Below are 19,181 nucleotides of genomic sequence, written 5' to 3'. Positions count from 1 at the left end.
CTATGCACCAAAATTTAAAAGCAATTGTTATTCATGTAAGACATGTAAGACGCATGGGCTATGGAGGAAAACAAACCATTACGCAGTTCCTGGGCCACAGCCCCGCCTTCCGGGGCCTAACCCAGCACACCAGCACCAAACCGCGGGAGGAAAAGGGTAGCTCTCCTCTACTCCGAGATGAAAGAAAAGCGGCCTCCGGCGTCTGCCCAACCTCCGAGGCCCCGCCCCCTACGCTGTGCGAGGAGCCTTGAAGTGCGCGTGCGCGTTTGGATCTGCGCGTGCGCAAGGCAGCGGCTGTCCTTGCTTCGCGCTCCGGCGCGGGTCTGAGGTAAAATTTTCGCTTCTTGGTGTGTCCCTCCTCTGTGCGGTCAAGCAGGAGGGGAAGACACCAAAGAAGAGGCTTGAGGTCAGAGGACGCTGGCCTCGCGCGCTGACCTGGCCGCCCCGGCCTCCGGCCGGCGCTCCCGGGCGGCGGCCCTTCCCCCGAGAGCCCGGGCCCGCTCGGCCAGCCGAGGTCCGGGCGGCAGCTCTGGGAGGAGGCGGGTCGGCCAGGCCTTGTCTTCATCCGCGATGCTCCCGATTTCAAAAGGCTCCAGAGCAACCTTTGGGTTCTTTCTCCACAAGGAAAAGGAATAGCATCTCCGTCGTTCTCGTCACGGTGACTCCGGCCCCAATGGCCCCCTGTTCCCGGGTCCCTGTGAGCACTCGGTGGCTTTGTTCCGGCCGTGGGTGTCGGTTATTGAAGTTTGGTAAGTTATATTACGTTGGAAAGAGAAACCTTTGCAGGTTATTAGGCAGCACGTGTGTGTGATCTAAATAAATGCAGGAGTGAAGGAATTCATATAAATACTAAATTTACCACATCAGAGCCTGTATAGCCCCAAAGCTTCAAAAATATAGGAGTCTCTGGGAAGGAAGACGACGCAGGCTGGTTTCTGTTAGTAGCAGAAGTTGGAATTGAATTTACCGTAAGTAAGATGAGTTTTGACGGGTGGATTTTTCTTTCAGGTATTCATCTTGAAATTATTATTATTATTTTTTGTCCGCGCTGCGCAGCTCAGTGGATCTTAGTTCCCCAACCAGGAATTGAACCCCAGGCTCCTGCAGTGAGAGCGTGGAGTCCTAACCACTGGACCACCAGGGAAGTCCCTCATCTTGAAATTCTTATCTAAAGAAAATCTGTGGCGTCAATAAAACGAACATCCATGAACCTTTCATCTAGATTCACTAATTAAGATTTTGTCTCTCGTTATGTATATTATGATGAACCATTTAATGGGAAATTGCAGACATTCACTTCCGCCTTTAATCTTCAGCGTTCATCTCTTAAGAATGAGGACAGTCTCCTACTAAGAACAAAACTGCATTGTCCACCAAGAAAACCAAAATTGGGGCTTCCCTGGTGGCGCAGTGGTTGAGAGTCTGCCTGCCAATGCAGGGGACACGGGTTCGAGCCCTGGTCTGGGAAGATCCCACATGCCAGGGAGCAACTGGGCCCGTGAGCCACAATTACTGAGCCTGCGCGTCTGGAGCCTGTGCTCCGCAACAAGAGAGGCCGCGATGGTGAGAGGCCCGCGCATCGCGATGAAGAGTGGTCCCCACTTGCCGCAACTAGAGAAAGCCCTCGCACAGAAACGAAAGACTCAACACAGTCATAAATAAATAAATAAAAGAACGTGAATTTCTTTAAAAAAAATAAAAATTAAAAAAAAGAAAACCAAAATTTTTCCAGTTTTCCAAGAGTATCTTTTATAGTTGTCCGGTTTTTTGGAGAGCTAGGATCCAAATAAGATTTGCACGTTGCATTTTGGTTTTAGATTGCTTTTACCTAAAACATTTGCCTGTATTTTTGGTTCCTGCCAATTCCAGGATTTTTGTATTGTAAAATGTTGGCATTCTGATATGATGTTTTCCTGTGATTTCATTTAATTAACTTGTCTATCTCATACAGTGGACATTGGGTCTAGAGCAGTAGTGTCTAATACAAGTATAATGTGAAGTACAGATGTAATTTAAAAAATTTTAGTAGCCAAGTTAGGAAAAAATGAAGTTATTTTTAATAATATATCTTATCTAACCCAATTTATCTAGTTATTAATATATAATTATTGGTGAAATTAATGACTAATGTAGCTAATATAAAATTATTAATGAAAAATTTTACATTTCTTTTGTACTAACTGTTGGAATCTGGTATGTATTTTACATTAAGCACATCTCAGTGTGGATGCTAAATTTTTGTTGGAAATTCTTGATCTGTATTTAGTTTTCATAAAATTTACTGTTGAAAAAGTAGATTTGGAAACCCAGATTGCTCCAAACATGCTGAAAAGTTTTTTAGTAACTGAGCAGTTTTATTTCTAAACTTAATTAAAAGTAAGTAAAATTAAGAATTCAGTTCCTCAGTCACACTAGCCACATTTCATGTTCACAGTAGCCACATAGAGCGAGCCAATGGCTACTAAGTTAGACTGCAGGTTTAGAGATGTGAAAATTTCCTAGGTGATGTTGTGTACTTCATATTGTATCCCATCAGGAGGCACATAAATGCAAGTTGTCCCACTGCGTATTAGGAATGGAAAGCATTTAGTCAAGGTGCCCATCTCTCTCTTGTGTAGTCACATTTTTCTTTTTGGTAATCTGTGGGTGATACTTGGCAATATGGGAATAATCTCTTCCCCAATCCTTTCAATCAGTGGTTTTAACATCACTTGTTGATCTTCGCTTCAACCTGTTTTTACGTTGGGGGCTTACGAAATGGTATTTTTTTTTTCTAATTCTGTCATTCCTTCTGCATTCTTTAGCTGTCAGTCTTCTATAAACAAGAGCTTTCCCTCCCCACTTCCCCTGCCCTCTATATTTTTTTCCTTTCGGAGTGTCACAACATATCCCTGGATTTTTCTTTCATTCATCATATTATAAACAGTTGCTGTCATTTGATGCTCAAGCTGTCCCAAACTTGGCCAGGAGTAGTCCTTTTTTTTTTTTTTTTTTAAAGATTGTTTTTTTTTTTTAAATTTATTTATTTATTTTTGGCTGCGTTGGGTCTTCGTTTCTGTGCGAGGGCTTTCTCTAGTTGCGGCGAGCAGGTGCCACTCTTCATCGCGGTGCGCGGGCGTCTCACTGTCGCGGCCTCTCTTGTTGCGGAGCACAGGCTCCAGATGCGCAGGCTCAGCAGTTGTGGCTCACGGGCCCAGTTGCTCCGCGGCATGTGGGATCCTCCCAGACCAGGGCTCGAACCTGTGTCCCCTGCATTAGCAGGCGGATTCTCAACCACTGTGCCACCAGGGAAGCCCCAGGAGTAGTCCTTTTAATTTGATTCATGTGTCCGTTCAACACATACCTATTAGTCTTTGAGTGTAAATCCCCAGTTCACTTTGTACTTTCCAGTTACAGACCTGTAATCAATGATTTCTCCAAGAAGCCTCTTTCCTTATAGACACCAAGGTCTCTGTGATAGGCTCAGTGCTACTGGGGTATAACTGTATCTAGATCTTTCAGTGGTTATCTAAAATATATATATATATTTTTGAGACAAAATTGAAATCAGATTGTATTTATAATTTTATATCCTCCTTTTCATATAAATTATTATCATGAGCATACTCTCATATTGTTATTCTTCAAAAACCCAATTAAAATGTATATTTTCTTACATTGTAAGTTCATACTCATATTCCTAGTAAAAATTTAATCTGTGCTTTTTTCTTTATTTTATACTTGTATCTCTTTTCTCTTATTATAAAAACCTTGGTCTGTAATACCATTAATATATTGTTTTATCCAACAGTATGGGTACAGTAGTTTCAAAAATTATAATACCAGTATTACTACCAACGGTAGACTTGCTCAAGAAAGTACTAAGTTTCTTTGCATTTTTTTGTCCTTAATGGTTTATATTAAGTATATGCAGTTCATAGTACTGTGCTCAAATATTTGTATGAACTCTAAGTCTTTTCTCTCATGGTTTTGTTATCAGTTTGATACACTATTATGTGCATTTCTGTTTACATTTAGTTTTAAGGTTTGCTTCCTTTCTGAATTAACTTATTTTTTTAATTTATAAAACTTTTTCATGGTTCAAAGGTAAAACTGTATAAAAAGGTATATTCAGAAGTCTCACATCACATTACCACCAGTAGCTAACCATTTCCATTTTATTAGTTTCTGATGTAAACTTTCTCAAAATTCATATATATATATATATTCCTTCCTTCCTTCCTTTCTTTTTACCTTCACATGAATGTACTTCTTTCCCCAATTAAACTATATACTGGAAATCCATCTATATCAGTTCATAGTGATTTTCCTTTTTTTGTGGCTGCTGAGCCCTTTATTAGTGCATGTATGGTAGTTTAGTCAACTAGTGTTCTATGGATAGAATTTGTGTTACTTCCAATTATCCTAACCAAAGCAGCCTAATAACAGTAGGAGCAAACCTGTAGTGCAAAACAACCCAGATTTTTTGACTCATTGCAGTGAGGGAGACTGCATAGCAGAGGAACCGTGGATGTCTCAACCAAACAAAGCAAAATGTATACTTACTGGATTCTGAGAATTGTGACATTTAGGTGAAATTTAAATGAAGCAGTAATTTGATAGTCTCAAAGCAAAGCAGGACTGTGTTAAGGGGTTAACATCAGATCCATACTACAAACAACCCAGGCTCTTGTTTCCTTGGAAACAATAAAATTAAGATAAATGTGGAATATTGTGTCCAGAAACCCTTTATTTGAAGCTCAGTTCCAGGTTTTTAAATCAAGACTCCTTCTTGATGTCAAATATCAAAATAATGATATATATCTTCCAGGCAAAATTGGGATGTTTCAGTCTTACTGATACAATTTCAAACAGTGAATCTCTGATAGTCTCCGATTTTACAGAACAAAGTTTCTCAGTGAATAAGAAAGCAATAGTAGCTCTGTTACATATTCTTTCATGAGATGGTCAGTCAGGTGCTGCCACAAGGGGAGACTGGAGGCCCAGGAAATAACAAAGTTTATTATACTCTTAGGTCCTAGAGGCGAGGCAAGATGTAACCATGCAGGGTGATGTGGGAAAACACCAGGATGGTCAAGAGGCAGAAGGCACAGGAGAGAGGGGAAGGTTTAGGCCACTGCTTTTATTGGGGTTTCCATGGGAAAGGCAAGGCAGGGCAGAGGAAACAGCCAGGATTCACTGCTTTGAATAATTTTGGCAGGCTTTGGGTATAAGAGTGGTCTCTAGTTGCCGGCTACCTGGCCCTGGGATGTTTAAGGCAGAGAAATATTGCCTCCTACAGTGGATGGGTCTGCTGGAGATAGTATGGTTCTCTATTGGTTAGTTTGCATATCAAAGTCATGCTCCAGGTTGAATCCTTTGTTATTTCTCAGAGTTGGCTAGCCCCAAGAAGCAGTCTCTCCCCAGCCAGAAAGGATTTTTTCAGATGTCAAAAGTCATAATATACAGAAAAGTGTGTGTGTGTGTGTGTGTGTGTGCGCGCGCGTGTGAGTGTCCAATACAGTCGGTACTCGTGTTTTGATGAGAGTAAGGAAACCGGGGCAATGATAGTAGAGACTTTTAGACAGTGTGGCGTAAGTTCCCCTAACCAACACAGAAAACATTTTACTGTGATAATGGAAAGGAGAAACACAGGTAAAGTACGAGGAGTCCTTGTAGGCCAGCCCATAATTTAAGTTTCCCATTTATATTGCATTAGTCAAGAAAATAAATCTGAAATTTTTTGCAGTCTCTACCAATATCTTAGTGGAGTTGTAGAGTAGATTAGAAATACTCTCATATCAGGGTGACACATCTGGCAGTGGTGGTGTTGGAGGGGATGAGCTGATAAGTTAGTAAAGTATATGTAAAGGGTGGTGGTGTGTGGAACCAAGGGGAAGGAGTGCTGGTGGCTGCAACGCAGAAGGTCTTGGTGGAAAGTTGGAGGCGGTTAGTGGAAGAAAGCATCATGGAGTGGGTGGCCCTCTTCCCAGAGGGTCCAGGGGTTGGCCAATATGAGGCACGTGCCTCCTGGGAAAAGCAGTAATCTCCACTAATTCCTTTTCCTTTTTAAAATGAAAACTTTGTTTTTAGAGAGTTTCAGGTTCACAGCAAAATGGAGGGGAAGGTACAGAGAGTTCCCATCTGTCCCCTGCTCTCCCCCCAGCCTCCCCCATTATCAGCATCCCCCACCAGAGCAGTACATTTGTTACAGTTGATGAACCAACATGGACACCTCATAATCACCCGAAATCCGCAGATCACATTACAGTCCACTCTTGGTGTTGTACGTTCTGTGGCCTTGGACAAACACGTAATGACATGTTTCCCTCGTTACAGTATCATACAGAGTATTTTCACTGCCCTAAAAACCCTGTGTCCTGCCTATTCTCCCTGACCCCCACAACCGTTGGCAACCTCTGGTCTTCTTACTACTCCATACTTTTGCCTTTTCTAAAATGTCATGTAGTTGGAATCACACAGTCCATTAATTTTTGGAATGATATCGGTACTAGTAACCTCTACCAGATTTCCCTGTAGGCATGGAGTGTAGGGGTGTATGTTTTGGCAGAGAGCAAGGAGTATACCTGGATCGTGGGCTAAGCAGACAAGGAACTCAGAATCATAATAGAATTCCTAATATCAAAGGAAGAAAAGCACAAAGTGTCCTATGTCCAATCTGTGCGTTGGAAGAAACAGTCCCTGGGGTTTAGTGTCAGGGTCAGGTTAGCCCAGGGGGCAAAGTCATCTCCAACGGCGAGATCTCAGACTGGGGTGACGTCATCTCTGGTGGTGAGCTCCTGGGCCAGGGTGATGTTGCTGAGTGTGAGACTGGAGTATCCTTTTCAAGTGGGTACCTACTCCAGTTGATGTGGATCTCAGCATTTGCCATGTTGGTTGAAACACTGTCTTATTTGGAGGGTTTGGGCCTCTGGATTGTAAACCAATGAAAGCACCCAGACCAATAATAAGTCCACAGTTACCTAAACTGTGGTGTGTAGCTAAACTCGACAGGGTTTTTATTTTTTTTATGAAGTTTAGGCTCAAAGCTTAGGCTCCCATATCAGTAGAACAGCTGCCTGGTCTTTGGGACAATCTATGGTTAATAGATCCCAGTGGAGTACACCCCCTCAACCTGGCCTCCAGCCCTTATGGGATAGGGCAAGATAAAAAAAAATTATAAATACAGGTTAAGGTTTGGGGCAAAATAGAGACCTTTTCAGGTTTATTTGTTGGACTGGAATTTAATGAATAGGAATTGTTCAGGAGACTATTAAGCATCTCAGTTAAACCAGTTATTGGGGTCATGAAAGTTCTATGAATGCCTTTTCCGAGAGCCCAGCCTTGTGTATTCTAAGCAGTGAAATGCGTGTCTTTGTTACTAGTAGTAATGGCTGTAACTCCAAAGGGAATAAGGAGCATCCTGGCAAGGCCTTGTATTGTAGTCTTAGTTATATGTAAAGACATGTGATTTTGATTTATATTTTTGGTGCCTGTGAGGCAAGAGATTGCCAGAGTTCTGTACCATGAAATAGGACAATTTTTAGATAATAGCCCAACAGTTTATAATAAATGTGAGATGGGACCATTTGTTGGCTAGGGCATCCAGTGCTGAGATGACTGCCTGAAGTTTGACCAAGTGTGTTGCTTCTTGGGTCCCATCCTTTATTTAGGGACATCATGGCTAAGGGATGGAAAGCAGCAACATTCCATCAGGCTCCATCACATATGATGGTTAACAGTGCCATTTGTATAGTCCTCCAATTCCCATTGCTATTTACTCAGTTAATCCCAGGGGGCTTCCTAGGTAGTCAAGGGTCTGGGGGAGGGGTGACATCCTCCAGCACCATGGCATCTGGCAAGAGACAGGGGAGGCCACCCCTCCTGAAGGTGGAATATATCAAAGGGCCCAGATTTGGTTCCCTCCTCTCGTAAGGAGGCCTCAGCAGTCATGCTGAGTTTATGGGGTATTGTTTCCATGACCCAAAGTTTAATGGACAAGTGGTTATGGAGGGTCGCAGGCTCAAGGTCTGTGAGAATGTCTGTTTCCAAGAAAGTATGTTGACAGCAATTACAGTTTATAACGTAGAGGCATACCTTGTTTTATTGTGCTTTCCTTTATTGTGCTTAACAGATAATTGCATTTTTTTTTAATTGAAGGTAAATTCTCATATTGGAGAATAACAGTAACCTCAGGAGTTCAGGCTTTTGAGACAGAGTAACCTGCATTCAGACTCTGGCTCACCACTTCTTAATTGGTGATCTTGGGCCAATTACTACTCCTGTTTGAACATAAGTTGCCTCAACTATTGAATGACAGTAATAATAACTATGTTGATAATCATATGAGCTTCCACTGTTTCTGGCACATAATGAGTACTCAGTAAACGGCAATTATTATTTATATTCATGTGGTCTACAGTTTCTAATGACTTTCACATAATATAACTTCCATCTTCTACAGAGAGATGGCTAATGAATGATGCTTGATGACAGATGAGTAATGCCTCCTGCATAAACATTGATGGTATGAGGCAAGATTCCTACTTAATCAAGAGGAATTGAGATTAACTTATCCATTAAATTCAGAAACTGTCTTGAAGAGACTTTGGGAATAAGACATGTTAAGGCAGATTTCATTAACAGATTCACAGGATGCCAGCCATTGACTTTTCCCTTGTGTTAAGTCCTTGTTGATGCTCCTTTCAGAGACCGTGCTTTAACTGGCCTGTGAGCAGCCTGTCTTGTGGTCTGGGTCTATGCAGTCCTGCTTCTGGGCTGTCTAGAAGGGGGTTTAAGTATATAACAATATCCTTTTGTCTAAATCCTGGGACTTGGGAAAGAGGGGTAAGTATGCCTATTTTTGTAGGAGAGGTTCTGCTTAATCACATGGTGAGTTGTTATTGTTAGCCAAAAAAAAAACCCAACAGTTTTACTTCTCTGGACTTTAATTTCTTTATCTGTAAAATGAGATTAGATTATTAAACTCTTCTTCTTGTTTATCAAAGCCCCAAATCCCATTTCTGACTTCAGATGAGGCGGGCTATAGGGCATTTTATGGCAGCAGTGTGTGTGTGTGTGTGTGTGTGTGTGTGTGTGTGTGTGTGTGTTCATTTAGAATTAGTGTGGAGTGGCTGCCAGGCTTGTGAGTATGGAAACTGTGGGCAGCCTGGATTCTCAGGTTTTGTTTCTTCTCCTCAAGGTTGTCTTTCTCAAGACTTTTTCTCTTTTCATGAGGAGAAGTCAGAAGGGGAAAGGATTGTGACTGGGTGTCTGACAAATTATTTTCAGGTCAGTAGGAAATCTATTCTTTTATAAAAGCGCATGCTTCTTCCTACCAGGTGGATATGTTTCCTACTAGTGAAACAGAGCTTCTGTTTCAAATAGGGCCTGCTTAGGGACTGAGTCCCCAGTTAAATTTCCTCAGGTCTTAGGGCCTTTCATTTACACAGGAGAATGATACTATCACTCCAGTATTTACTAATTCATTCCAGTATTTACTAATTCAGTCCAATTCATCCATGCTGATTGTGTGCTCTCATTTTGCTCTGATAGACAGGGAGCCAACATGTGCTTCTGAGAATTTGTACTGTCACTGGAGGAATAATTCATTTACCAGCATTTACTGTGTCTGTAATGTGCTCAGGACTATGGCTAACCTGTCAACAGAGAAAAATAAGACCAGAAGAGGTCACAATCTAGTTGTGGTGAGATACGTTCAGTTAGGTGAGAGAGGTGCTCTTAAAGCTGCGTAATTGGATGAGGTCACCATGAATACGTCCAGGTAGAGAGGAGAAGGGGCTTGAGGACCATCAAGCCCTGGGGTTGATTATGGAAGAACATAAAACCTGTCTAGGCTTTGAGTCTCCCTTCCTCTTTCTCCAGGGAACATTGATGGAGATGGCAATTGCCTGATGCCAGGTTGTTCCTCTTAAAAATGAAGATCTGTTCATTGTATTGGCTTTAATTTTTCTAGGATAAAAGGCTTAGGCCTTCAAAATTATGTATATAAGCTTGAGCTTGGGTTTTAGGCAAAAGACTGACAACCCTTTTGGTGCACAATGAGAGAGAGAGAGAGAGAGAGTATGTGTGTGTTTGCATTTTAGTTTTATTTGAAAATTTACTGGTTTGATAAAGTTGACATGAACAATTTTGTTGCTTCTCAAATTATACCTGACAGTATTTGGTATCTGTGAAGAGCAGAGTCTTGGCCCCTTATTTGTGGAAGTATTTGTCATCCCTTGCATGCTCTTCTTACATCAGGCATCTTTCTCTGAGAGCAGGGCACCAGCTATGCAGACCTGGTCTGATCTTTCAGGTGGAACAAAGAGGAAAGCTGAAGAAAATGGAAGAGTTTTCCAAGTGAGGGAGAAGGCAGATGTGATTCTTTATGAGAAACAGCTGTAATCCATGAGAGCTGCAGTCCATTTGGAAATGTTAAACAGGAGGCTTTTGAAGAATTTTTTTTCTAAGGATGCTGAGGTCATTTGGTTTCTGAGGTTCCTTGGGTACCTCACACTTCCCTTTCTTTTCAACTTTTCATTCGCCTTCTTAAACTTCCTTTTGGCTTGACAGTAGGATCTGTCCCATTTTTTTCCTTTAAATTTTGCATTTGCATTAAGCTCTTTATCCATTTCCTTTCAATGTTGTTTTCCTGGTTATGCTGCTTTCTGTTCATTGTCAGTCTCAACATTTATAGAATCATTTCTTAGTAAATCACCTACCAATTTGACCACAGCACCTTATCATGCCAAACTCTTAGTCCAGCCAAACTTCTTATCTCTTTTTTTTTTTTTTTTTTTAAATAAATTTATTTATTTATTTTTGGCTCCGTTGGGTCTTCGTTGCTGTGTGCGGGCTTTCTCTAGTCGCGGCGAGTGGGGGCTACTCTTTGCTGTGGTGCACGGGCTTCTCATTGCGGTGGCTTCTCTTGTTGCAGAGCACGGGCTCTAGGAGCGCGGGCTTCAGTAGCTGTGGCTCGAAGGCTCTAGAGCGCAGGTTCAGTGGTTGTGGCGCACGGGCTTAGTTGCTTTGCGGCATGTGGGATCTTCCCGGACCAGGGCTCAAACCCGTGTCTCCTGCATTGGCAGGCGGATTCTTAACAACCACACCACCAGGGAAGCCCCTTTCTTTTTGTTTTAAAATATATCTTAAGTCAATGTTTGAAAGTAAATACACATTGGCCTTCATTTTTAACATCTTCCTTCCATTTATTTCTCCAAGAACATAATTTTTTTAAATCTCATTTCAGATTGGGAAATTTGTCTTAATGCCAGATGGTCATCACCTCAGTGGAATATTTTGGATGGGAAAAAATCCAGTGTGGTGGAAATGGTAAGATTCACAGGATATAATTCCTTGCTTTCCACACTAGTGGAAGATTAGTAGTTCCATAAGATAGGAAAGCAGCACGATAACTATGACAGATACTTGAGACTAGTGTCATTCACCTGTTTTTCATAGTCTCTGGGCATTGTGAATTTGGCAAAAACTTTAAACACCCCTCACGATATATTTCTTCACACAGATTCACTCAGCTGAATATTCCCATGTATGTCATTCAGATGAAGTTTTGATAAATAATTTCATCTTGATCAATTATCAGCTAAACTCTATAAAAATCCCTGTGAAAGTAAAGAATACAACAAAACTTTCTAGTAGAACGATCACTTCATTCTGCTTGAAAGCACTAAGGGTCTGGAACCATGCATTGCAGTGAAAATGGAAGAAAAACAAAAACAAATAAAAAACTTCAACCATACTAATTTGTTTCTTGTATAGAAAAACAGAATTCAAGGCAGAGGGGAAAATCTCTGAATATAACAAGGTTGGAAAACCTTTTAAGTCATCATTAATCTCTTCATCGACAGGAGAGAAACTACATTGGAGAGAAATCAATTTTAACCATTGTGAAGAAGCCTTGAGTGAACACTCATGCCTTAAGGCTCAAAGGAAAACTTACATTAGAAAGAAAACTTGTGAGTGTTATCAGTGTGAAAATGCCTTCATAAAAAACTGTGCCCTTGATCTACACAAGAAAACCCATTCTGGAGAGAATACTTCTGAGTATAATCGGTGTGAAACAGGCTTCAACCAAAATTTACACCTGGTTCACAAGAAAACTTACACTCAAGAGAACCCTGTAAATGCGCTGACTGTAAGAAAGGCTTACCTTCTTCCTCATACCTTAGGGAATGTATAAGAATTCATGGTGGAGAGAGGACGTATGCTTTTAAAGAACGTAGGAAAGCTCTTTCTCATTCTACAAACCTTTTTGTACATATGCGAACTCACTAGAGAAATACCCTATGAGTGTAAAGGATGTGGGAAGACTTTCACTCAATCTTCATGTTATTCAACATTTAAGAATGTAAGAAACTTGAAAAAGCCTTTTCTTATTCCCCAGATCTTGCTAAGCATATACGATTTTATACTAGAAACACTGTGTTTGTAAGGAGTGCAGCCCAGAGTTTACTTTCCTCAAAACAGTATTCACATGCGAATTCAAACTGGAGAAAAACCTTATAAATGTAAGGAATGTGGAAAAGCCTTTGCTAGTTCCTCATACCTTACTGTACATATGAAGAATTCACACTGGTGAGATGCCTTATCATTTTAAGGAATGTGGGAAAATATTTAGTATTTCATCTTGCTTTAAAAGGCACCTGGAAACTCACCCTGGGGTAAAACCTTATAAGCACTGTGGGAAAGCCTTTATTTGATTCTCATTTCTTATTTGACATTTAAGAATGCATGGTGTAGGGACTTCCCTGGTGGTCCAGTGGTTAAGACTACGCTTCCAGTGCAGGGGGCACGGGTTCTATTCCAGGTTGGGGAACTAAGATCCCACATATGCTGGCATAGCCAAAAATAAATAATTAAATTTTAAAAAATTTAAGAAATGAAGAGTGCACAGAAAGACCTTTTGAATGTAAGGAATGTGGTAAAGCATTTAGATAATCCTCATACTTTAGTCAACATAAAAGAAACACATACTGGAGAGAAGTGTATAAATGTAAAAAATGTGGGAAAGCCTTCACTATTTCATCAGGCCTTACAGTACACATGAGAACTCACACTGGTGAACAACCTTTTGAATGTAAGGAATGTGGGAAATCCTTTACTCGATCCACATGTCTTATTCAACATTTAAGAACTCACAGTGGGGGGCTTCCCTGGTGGCGCAGTGGTTGATAATCTGCCTGCCAATGCAGGGGACACGGGTTCAAGCCCTGGCTGGGAAGATCCCACATGCCGCGGAGCAACTAAGCCCGTGAGCCACAACTACTGAGCCTGCACGTCTGGAGCCTGTGCTCTGCAACAAGAGAGGCCATGATAGTGAGAGGCCCGCGCACCGCGATGAAGAGTGGCCCCCACTTGCCACAACTAGAGAAAGCCCTCGCACAGAAACGAAGACCCAACACAGCAAAAATAAATAAATAAATAAATTAAAAAAAAAAAAAGAACTCACAGTGGGGAGAAGCCATATATATGAGGAATATGGGAAAACCTTTAGTAATACTTCATGCCTTTCTGAATGTATACACATTCACACTTGAGAGAGAACTTACGCTTGTAAAGAGTGTGGGAAAGACTTTGATACTTTCACACTTACTGAACATGTACTAATTCATAGTGGAGATAACCTTATTGTAAGGAATGTGGGAAGCCTTTTGCTCTGCCTTATACTTTAATAGTCAGCTGTGAGTTCACAGGTGTGAAAATCTTACTAATGTAAAAAGTATAGGATTTTGTTTAGTTTTTTTTCTCTGCTTTGGGAAAGTATGAAATCACACATAATGAGAAATCCCCTGAGTGAAAGGGATATAGGAAAGCCTTTGATTGTTCTTTGTCATTAGGAAACATGATTCACACTGGAGAAGAACCATAAATTATAAATATAGGGAGTGTGGAAAAGGCTGTGTTAATTTATTGTAAAATTCACACTGGAGAGATTATGTATGAATGTAAAAACAATTAGAATGCTTTCAATGAATATCTTTTATATATTTTTATAAATAAAAATCCTAAAAAGTTTTTTTTTTTTTTTTTTAATGAAAAACCTTTGTTACAAAGAGGTTTTTAAATAAGACCTTGGGAAAGTTTTGGAGTACATGTTTTCACTTACTGCATACAAGAAAATTGATACTGGAAAAGAAAACCAAGTAAATTTTTATTTAAATGAGTTGCCTTTCTGTGTGCGTTTTTTTTTCAAGGTAGACCCATACTTTTAAAGACTAATGATGTTGAGCATAAATATGGTCAACTGATCTTTGACAGAAGAGAAAAGGAAATGGAATGTAGTAAATATAACTCTTTTCAACAGATGGTGCTAGAACAACCAGACACCCACATGCAAAAGAATAAATCTAGACACAGACCTTGCACTCGTCACAAAAATTAACTCAAAATGCATTGCAGCCCTAAGTGTTAAACACACAACTATAAAACTCCTTGAAGATAACATAGAAGAAAACCTAGAAGACCTTGAGTGTGGCAATACTTTTTAAAATATGACATGGAAGACATGATCCATAAAAGAAATAATTGATAAACTGGACATTATTAAAATTAAAAACGTCTCTAAAAAAGGCACTGTCGAGAGAGTGAGAAGAAAAGCACAAATTGAAAGAAAATATTTGCAAAAGACACAACTGATAAAGGACTCCTAAGACTCAGCAATAAGAAAATAAACAGCTGATTAAAAATGGATTAAGACCTTAATAGACACCTTACCAAGGAAGATACGCAGATAGCAAATAAGCATTTGAAAAATGGTCCACATGATATATCATCAGAAGAAAAGAGACCACTACAAATCTATGAATCTATGAGAATGGCCAAAATCTGGAACACTGATAATGATAAATGTTGGTGAAGATATAGAGCAACAGGAAATTTCATTTCATTGCTGGTGGGAATACAAAATTGTACAGCCACTTTGGGATACAATTTGGTGGTTTCTTACAAAATTAAACATAGTCCTACCGAGTGGTACAGTATTCACACTCCTTGACATTTACCCAAGTAAGTTGAAAACTTATGTCCACACAAAAACCAGTACATGCATGCTTTGGGGGTTTTTTGTTTCTTTGCACATGAATGTTTATAGTAGTTTTATTCATAATTGCCAAAACTTGGAAGTAGTCAAGATGTCCTTCAGAAGGTGAATGGATAAACTGGCACATCCAAACACAATATTATCCAGTGCTTAAAATGAATGAACTATCAGGCCATGAAAAGACATGGAAGAACCTTAATGCATATACTAAGTAATGCATATTACTAAGTGAAAGAAGCCAATCTGGAAAGATTACATACTGTATGATTCCAACTATATGACATTCTGGAAAAGGCAAAACTGTGGAGATCAGTGGTTGCCAGGGATTGGTGAGAGTGATGGGTGGAACGTATAAGCAAAGCACAGAGGATTTTTAGGGCAGTGAAAAATACCCTGTATGATACTCTAATGGATATACGTCATTACAGTTGACCCTTGAACAACAAGATTTTGAACTGCATGGGTCCATTCATATGTAGATTTTTTTCAATGGATGTACTACAGCATTACACCATTCATAGCTGGTTGTATTTGCAGGTACAGAACCCAGAGGGCCAACTGTTAAGTTGTACTGGTGTTTTCGACTTTGAAGAGGGTTGGGGACGCTAACCCCCATGTGTTTACAGTGGAGCTGAGAAAGGCTAGTGGGCACTTTACTTCTGCCTCAAAACACCATGCTTTTGTTGCTTGAGCAAAGCCTGGAGTCCACAGTTCACATGATACTGCCTTGTCAGGCTGTGCTCATTATGTGGTGAAAGAACCTAGCCTCCTTAAAATATTTTTGGAATGGAATATAGATTAATATTTTTCCGGTTTAAACACATGCTCCTAGTCTTTAATATTAGTAATTAAGTGCCTAAGATTTCTGGGCCCTTCTGTACATGGGCAGATATTTTATGGAGCCCATCTGCCTGAGAGGCATGGTCAGCCGCGAGGGGTTGAGCTTTTAAATACAGATCTCCAGATATGGGTGATTCCGTTAAATAATAAGGACCCTCCTAATGATTAAGTTTATGTCTAGGCAGATGTTTTATTCATGGGGGTGTCTAGAAAAGGCACAGAGAGGAAGTTATTGAAATTTTTAAAATCCTTATTTTGCGCTGTCTAACTGTAGTAAAAACAACCCCAAAGCACCGTAAAATCCGTCTTTTCTCTACTACCAGATTTCCGTTTTAAATCATGGGTTCCGGTTATGCATATTTAAGAATCAGCCCTCTTTTGGCCCTGATAAAATCCATTTCTTGGCAGGTAGCTTAAAGTGCTGATCGAGACTGTTTTTTGTTTTTAATACCAGGATAATCATTGTTTAAATTGGAGTCCGGACAAAAAAGTTCTCTGACTTCTGGGGGGCTTGCTTTGGTTAGGAAGAGGGGAGGGGCAGTGACCCCGCAAGAGAATCCATAATGGCTGAGTAGTGAAGTTTGGACTCCTTTTCCCTTCTGACTGCTCAGTCTCCTTTTCAAAACCTTGGGGACCTCTACTTTTTCCATCGAGGAGACCATATGGAGTCAAAGACCCGGGCTCAAGTGCCTGCGCACCATTTTACTTAAATGTGCAATCAAGAGTAAGTTACTCTACTTGATAAGCCTCCTTCGCTTAAAATAAACTTGCCTGCACTTCGCCTCAACTCTGTGCCCAGGCTCCCTGGCCAGGCCTCAGACACTCTCTCCGGGCCCGCCTCCCAGCCCCGCTCCCCCGTCGGAGTTCCGGGGGGTACTGAACTACTGGAGGCGGGAGCCTCAGGCCCGGGACCCAAAGCGGAGGTGCGCGTCCGCTGGCGGCTTGGTCCTCAATAGCTGCTTCGCGCATCTTGCCCGTTTCCATAAACGTTGGCGTCCGATCCGGCTGGGCCCAAATCCAGGTTCCGACCACGAGTCTGGAAGGGCCGTTTGATAGTGGGGAGGGGTCAAGGGTAAGGTTTATGGCGCCAGCTGCTCTCGGACCGCGGCGCCTCCTGCCGGGCTTCACGCGCGACTTCCCGCCCGGGGCCTCAGGACGCCCCGCTTGTCCTCCGAGCACCAACCCGCTCCATTCGTGCCTGCTGGGGCCGCGGCTTCTTCCCGTCTCCCGAACGACTGCTCCGGCGGTCTGTCCCCGGGAGGAGGAGGGTCTGGAAATAAAGGCAGGGCGCGTCAGCAGGGTCTTTTCTCCATCGCCTGTCCTCCCCTCTTTAAAAGGCCTCCCCCAAGTCAGACTTTACTTTTCCTTAAGAAGATGCCCTTTCTTGTACCTCATTTTCTTCCGTTATGACATTTTTTGAAGTACTCATCAGTTCACTGAGATCTGCCCTTTTTTTCTTTGAACTGGCTTACAGTTCTCTAGTGTGTGGAAGCAGCCTAGTTCCCTATGGTGGACGATTGAGTTGTTCCCATCTGAATAGGCTTGTGCGTGTTTCTTCATATTTCTGTACTTAGGACTTTAAGGTCGATTTTTAGAACTAAAGTTGTCGGGTCATGTGTAATATTCCTAGGTATTGCCAACTGCCCCCGTTCTATTTTGAGCGCTCAGAACGTGTATTTTGCATCCAGCAAGCTGCACACCTCTCTTAGTTTTCAAATAATCTTAACCTATAGATGCTTTTGGATGTTTACATATCATCCATGAATGACAGGTTTATTCTTCCTTTACAGTCCTCCAACCTATCATGTCTCCCCATCCTTTTTCGCTCTCCCCAACTTACTGCACTGTCTATATCATGATTAGTAGAAGGAGCCACTTCTTTTTCTGTGTCTCAAAGGCCTTCAGCTTGTATCTAGTAAATAGAAATGTTTGCTCTATGTTTTCGATACATTTTCAGGTTTAAAGACATTTCCTTCTATTCCTCTTTTCCTCGTTTACTATAATTAACATGTAACTAAAATGTACAATTCAGTGAATTTTAGTATATTCCCAGAGTTGTGCAACCATCACCACAATCTAATTTTAGAAAATTTTCATCATCCCAGAAATAAATCCCATGCTCATTAGCACTCACTCCCCATTCTTCCCTACCCTCCAGGCCCAGGCTACCACTCACTAATCTATTTCTTGTCTTTCTAGACTTGTCCATTCTGGACATTTCATATAAATGGAATCATACAATATTTTGTCTTTTGTGAATGGCTTCTTTCACTATGTTTTCAAAGTTCATCCACATTGTAATAAGTGTCAGTACTGATTCCTATTAATGGCCAAATAATATTCTTTTGTATAGATACATCACATTTTATTTATCCACTCATAATTTGATGGGCATTTGGGTTATTTCCACATTTGGGCTATTGTAAATAATGCTGTTATGAACATTCTTGTTAAAGTTTTTGCGTGGACTTACGTTTTCATTTCTCTTGGGTTTATACCTAGGAGTGGAATGCTGATTCATATGATAATCGTATATTTAACATTTTGATGGACTACCAAACTGTTTTCTAAAGTGGCTGCACCATTATTCTTTACCACCAGCAAATAAGAGTTCTGATTTCTCCACATACTCACCAATTGTTATTTGTCTTTCTGATTATAACTATCAAAATGAGTGTCAAGTGGTATCTTGTAGTTTTGATTTGCATGTTCCTGGTGGCTAACAATAAGCATATTTTCATATGCTTAATGGCCATTGTATTTTCTTTAGAAAAATCGATATTTTGCCCATTTTAAAAATTGAGGTTTTCTTAATAGAGTTGGCTAAAATTATTTTTAAATCATTATGCAATGTTGGGTATTATCAAACACTTTTACTGTATTATTGAGATGATCATACTGTTTTCTACTTTGATCTATTCATGAAACAAATTATATTAATTGATTTTCCAGTAAGCCTCTCTTGCATTCCTGGGATAAACTCAACTTGGTTCTGATGTATTATCTTTCTCATTTTTTGATGTATTTGATTTGGACTTATTTTCTATAGACTCTTTGTATCTATGTTTATTAATGAGACCTGCATATCATTTTGTTTTCTTATAATGGCTGTCATGTTTGATATCAGTATTATACCAATCTCAAGGAACATTCCTCTTCCTTTATCTACTTAGTCAAGGTAATCCCTTTGATAAGGCAAACTGTTTTGTGACGTCATCTTAAAAGTGGCATGTCCATCCCCTCCCCTTCTTTCCCCCCATGGTAATTATGTAAGGTACTGTCATAGATTAATCAAAATGCA

The 19,181-nt window shown here is 40.6% G+C and overlaps 1 protein-coding gene across 3 annotated transcripts in view; it reads left to right on the top strand.

The window, feature by feature from the left end:
• The first annotated feature begins 288 nt into the window (after positions 1-288).
• The window catches only part of LOC132363088 (zinc finger protein 177-like), a 33,503-nt gene continuing 14,610 nt past the window's right edge, over positions 289-19,181 (top strand). For 2 of the 3 annotated variants that reach the window (XM_059918486.1, XM_059918484.1), the window contains exons 1-2: positions 663-749; positions 11,231-11,313. In XM_059918486.1, the coding sequence (XP_059774469.1) occupies positions 11,256-11,313 (58 nt within the window). In that variant the 5' untranslated portion in view covers positions 663-749; positions 11,231-11,255. Of the gene's footprint in view, positions 329-624; positions 750-11,230; positions 11,314-19,181 lie in introns of those variants that run through there. The other variant, XM_059918485.1, reaches the window with a different exon arrangement.

This window comes from Balaenoptera ricei, chromosome 3 (genome assembly GCF_028023285.1).
Source record: "Balaenoptera ricei isolate mBalRic1 chromosome 3, mBalRic1.hap2, whole genome shotgun sequence".
In the NCBI taxonomy this organism is placed as follows: Eukaryota; Metazoa; Chordata; class Mammalia; order Artiodactyla; family Balaenopteridae; genus Balaenoptera; species Balaenoptera ricei.
Note: the sequence above shows the minus strand (reverse complement) of the source record. Positions and strands in the feature narration are given on the sequence as shown.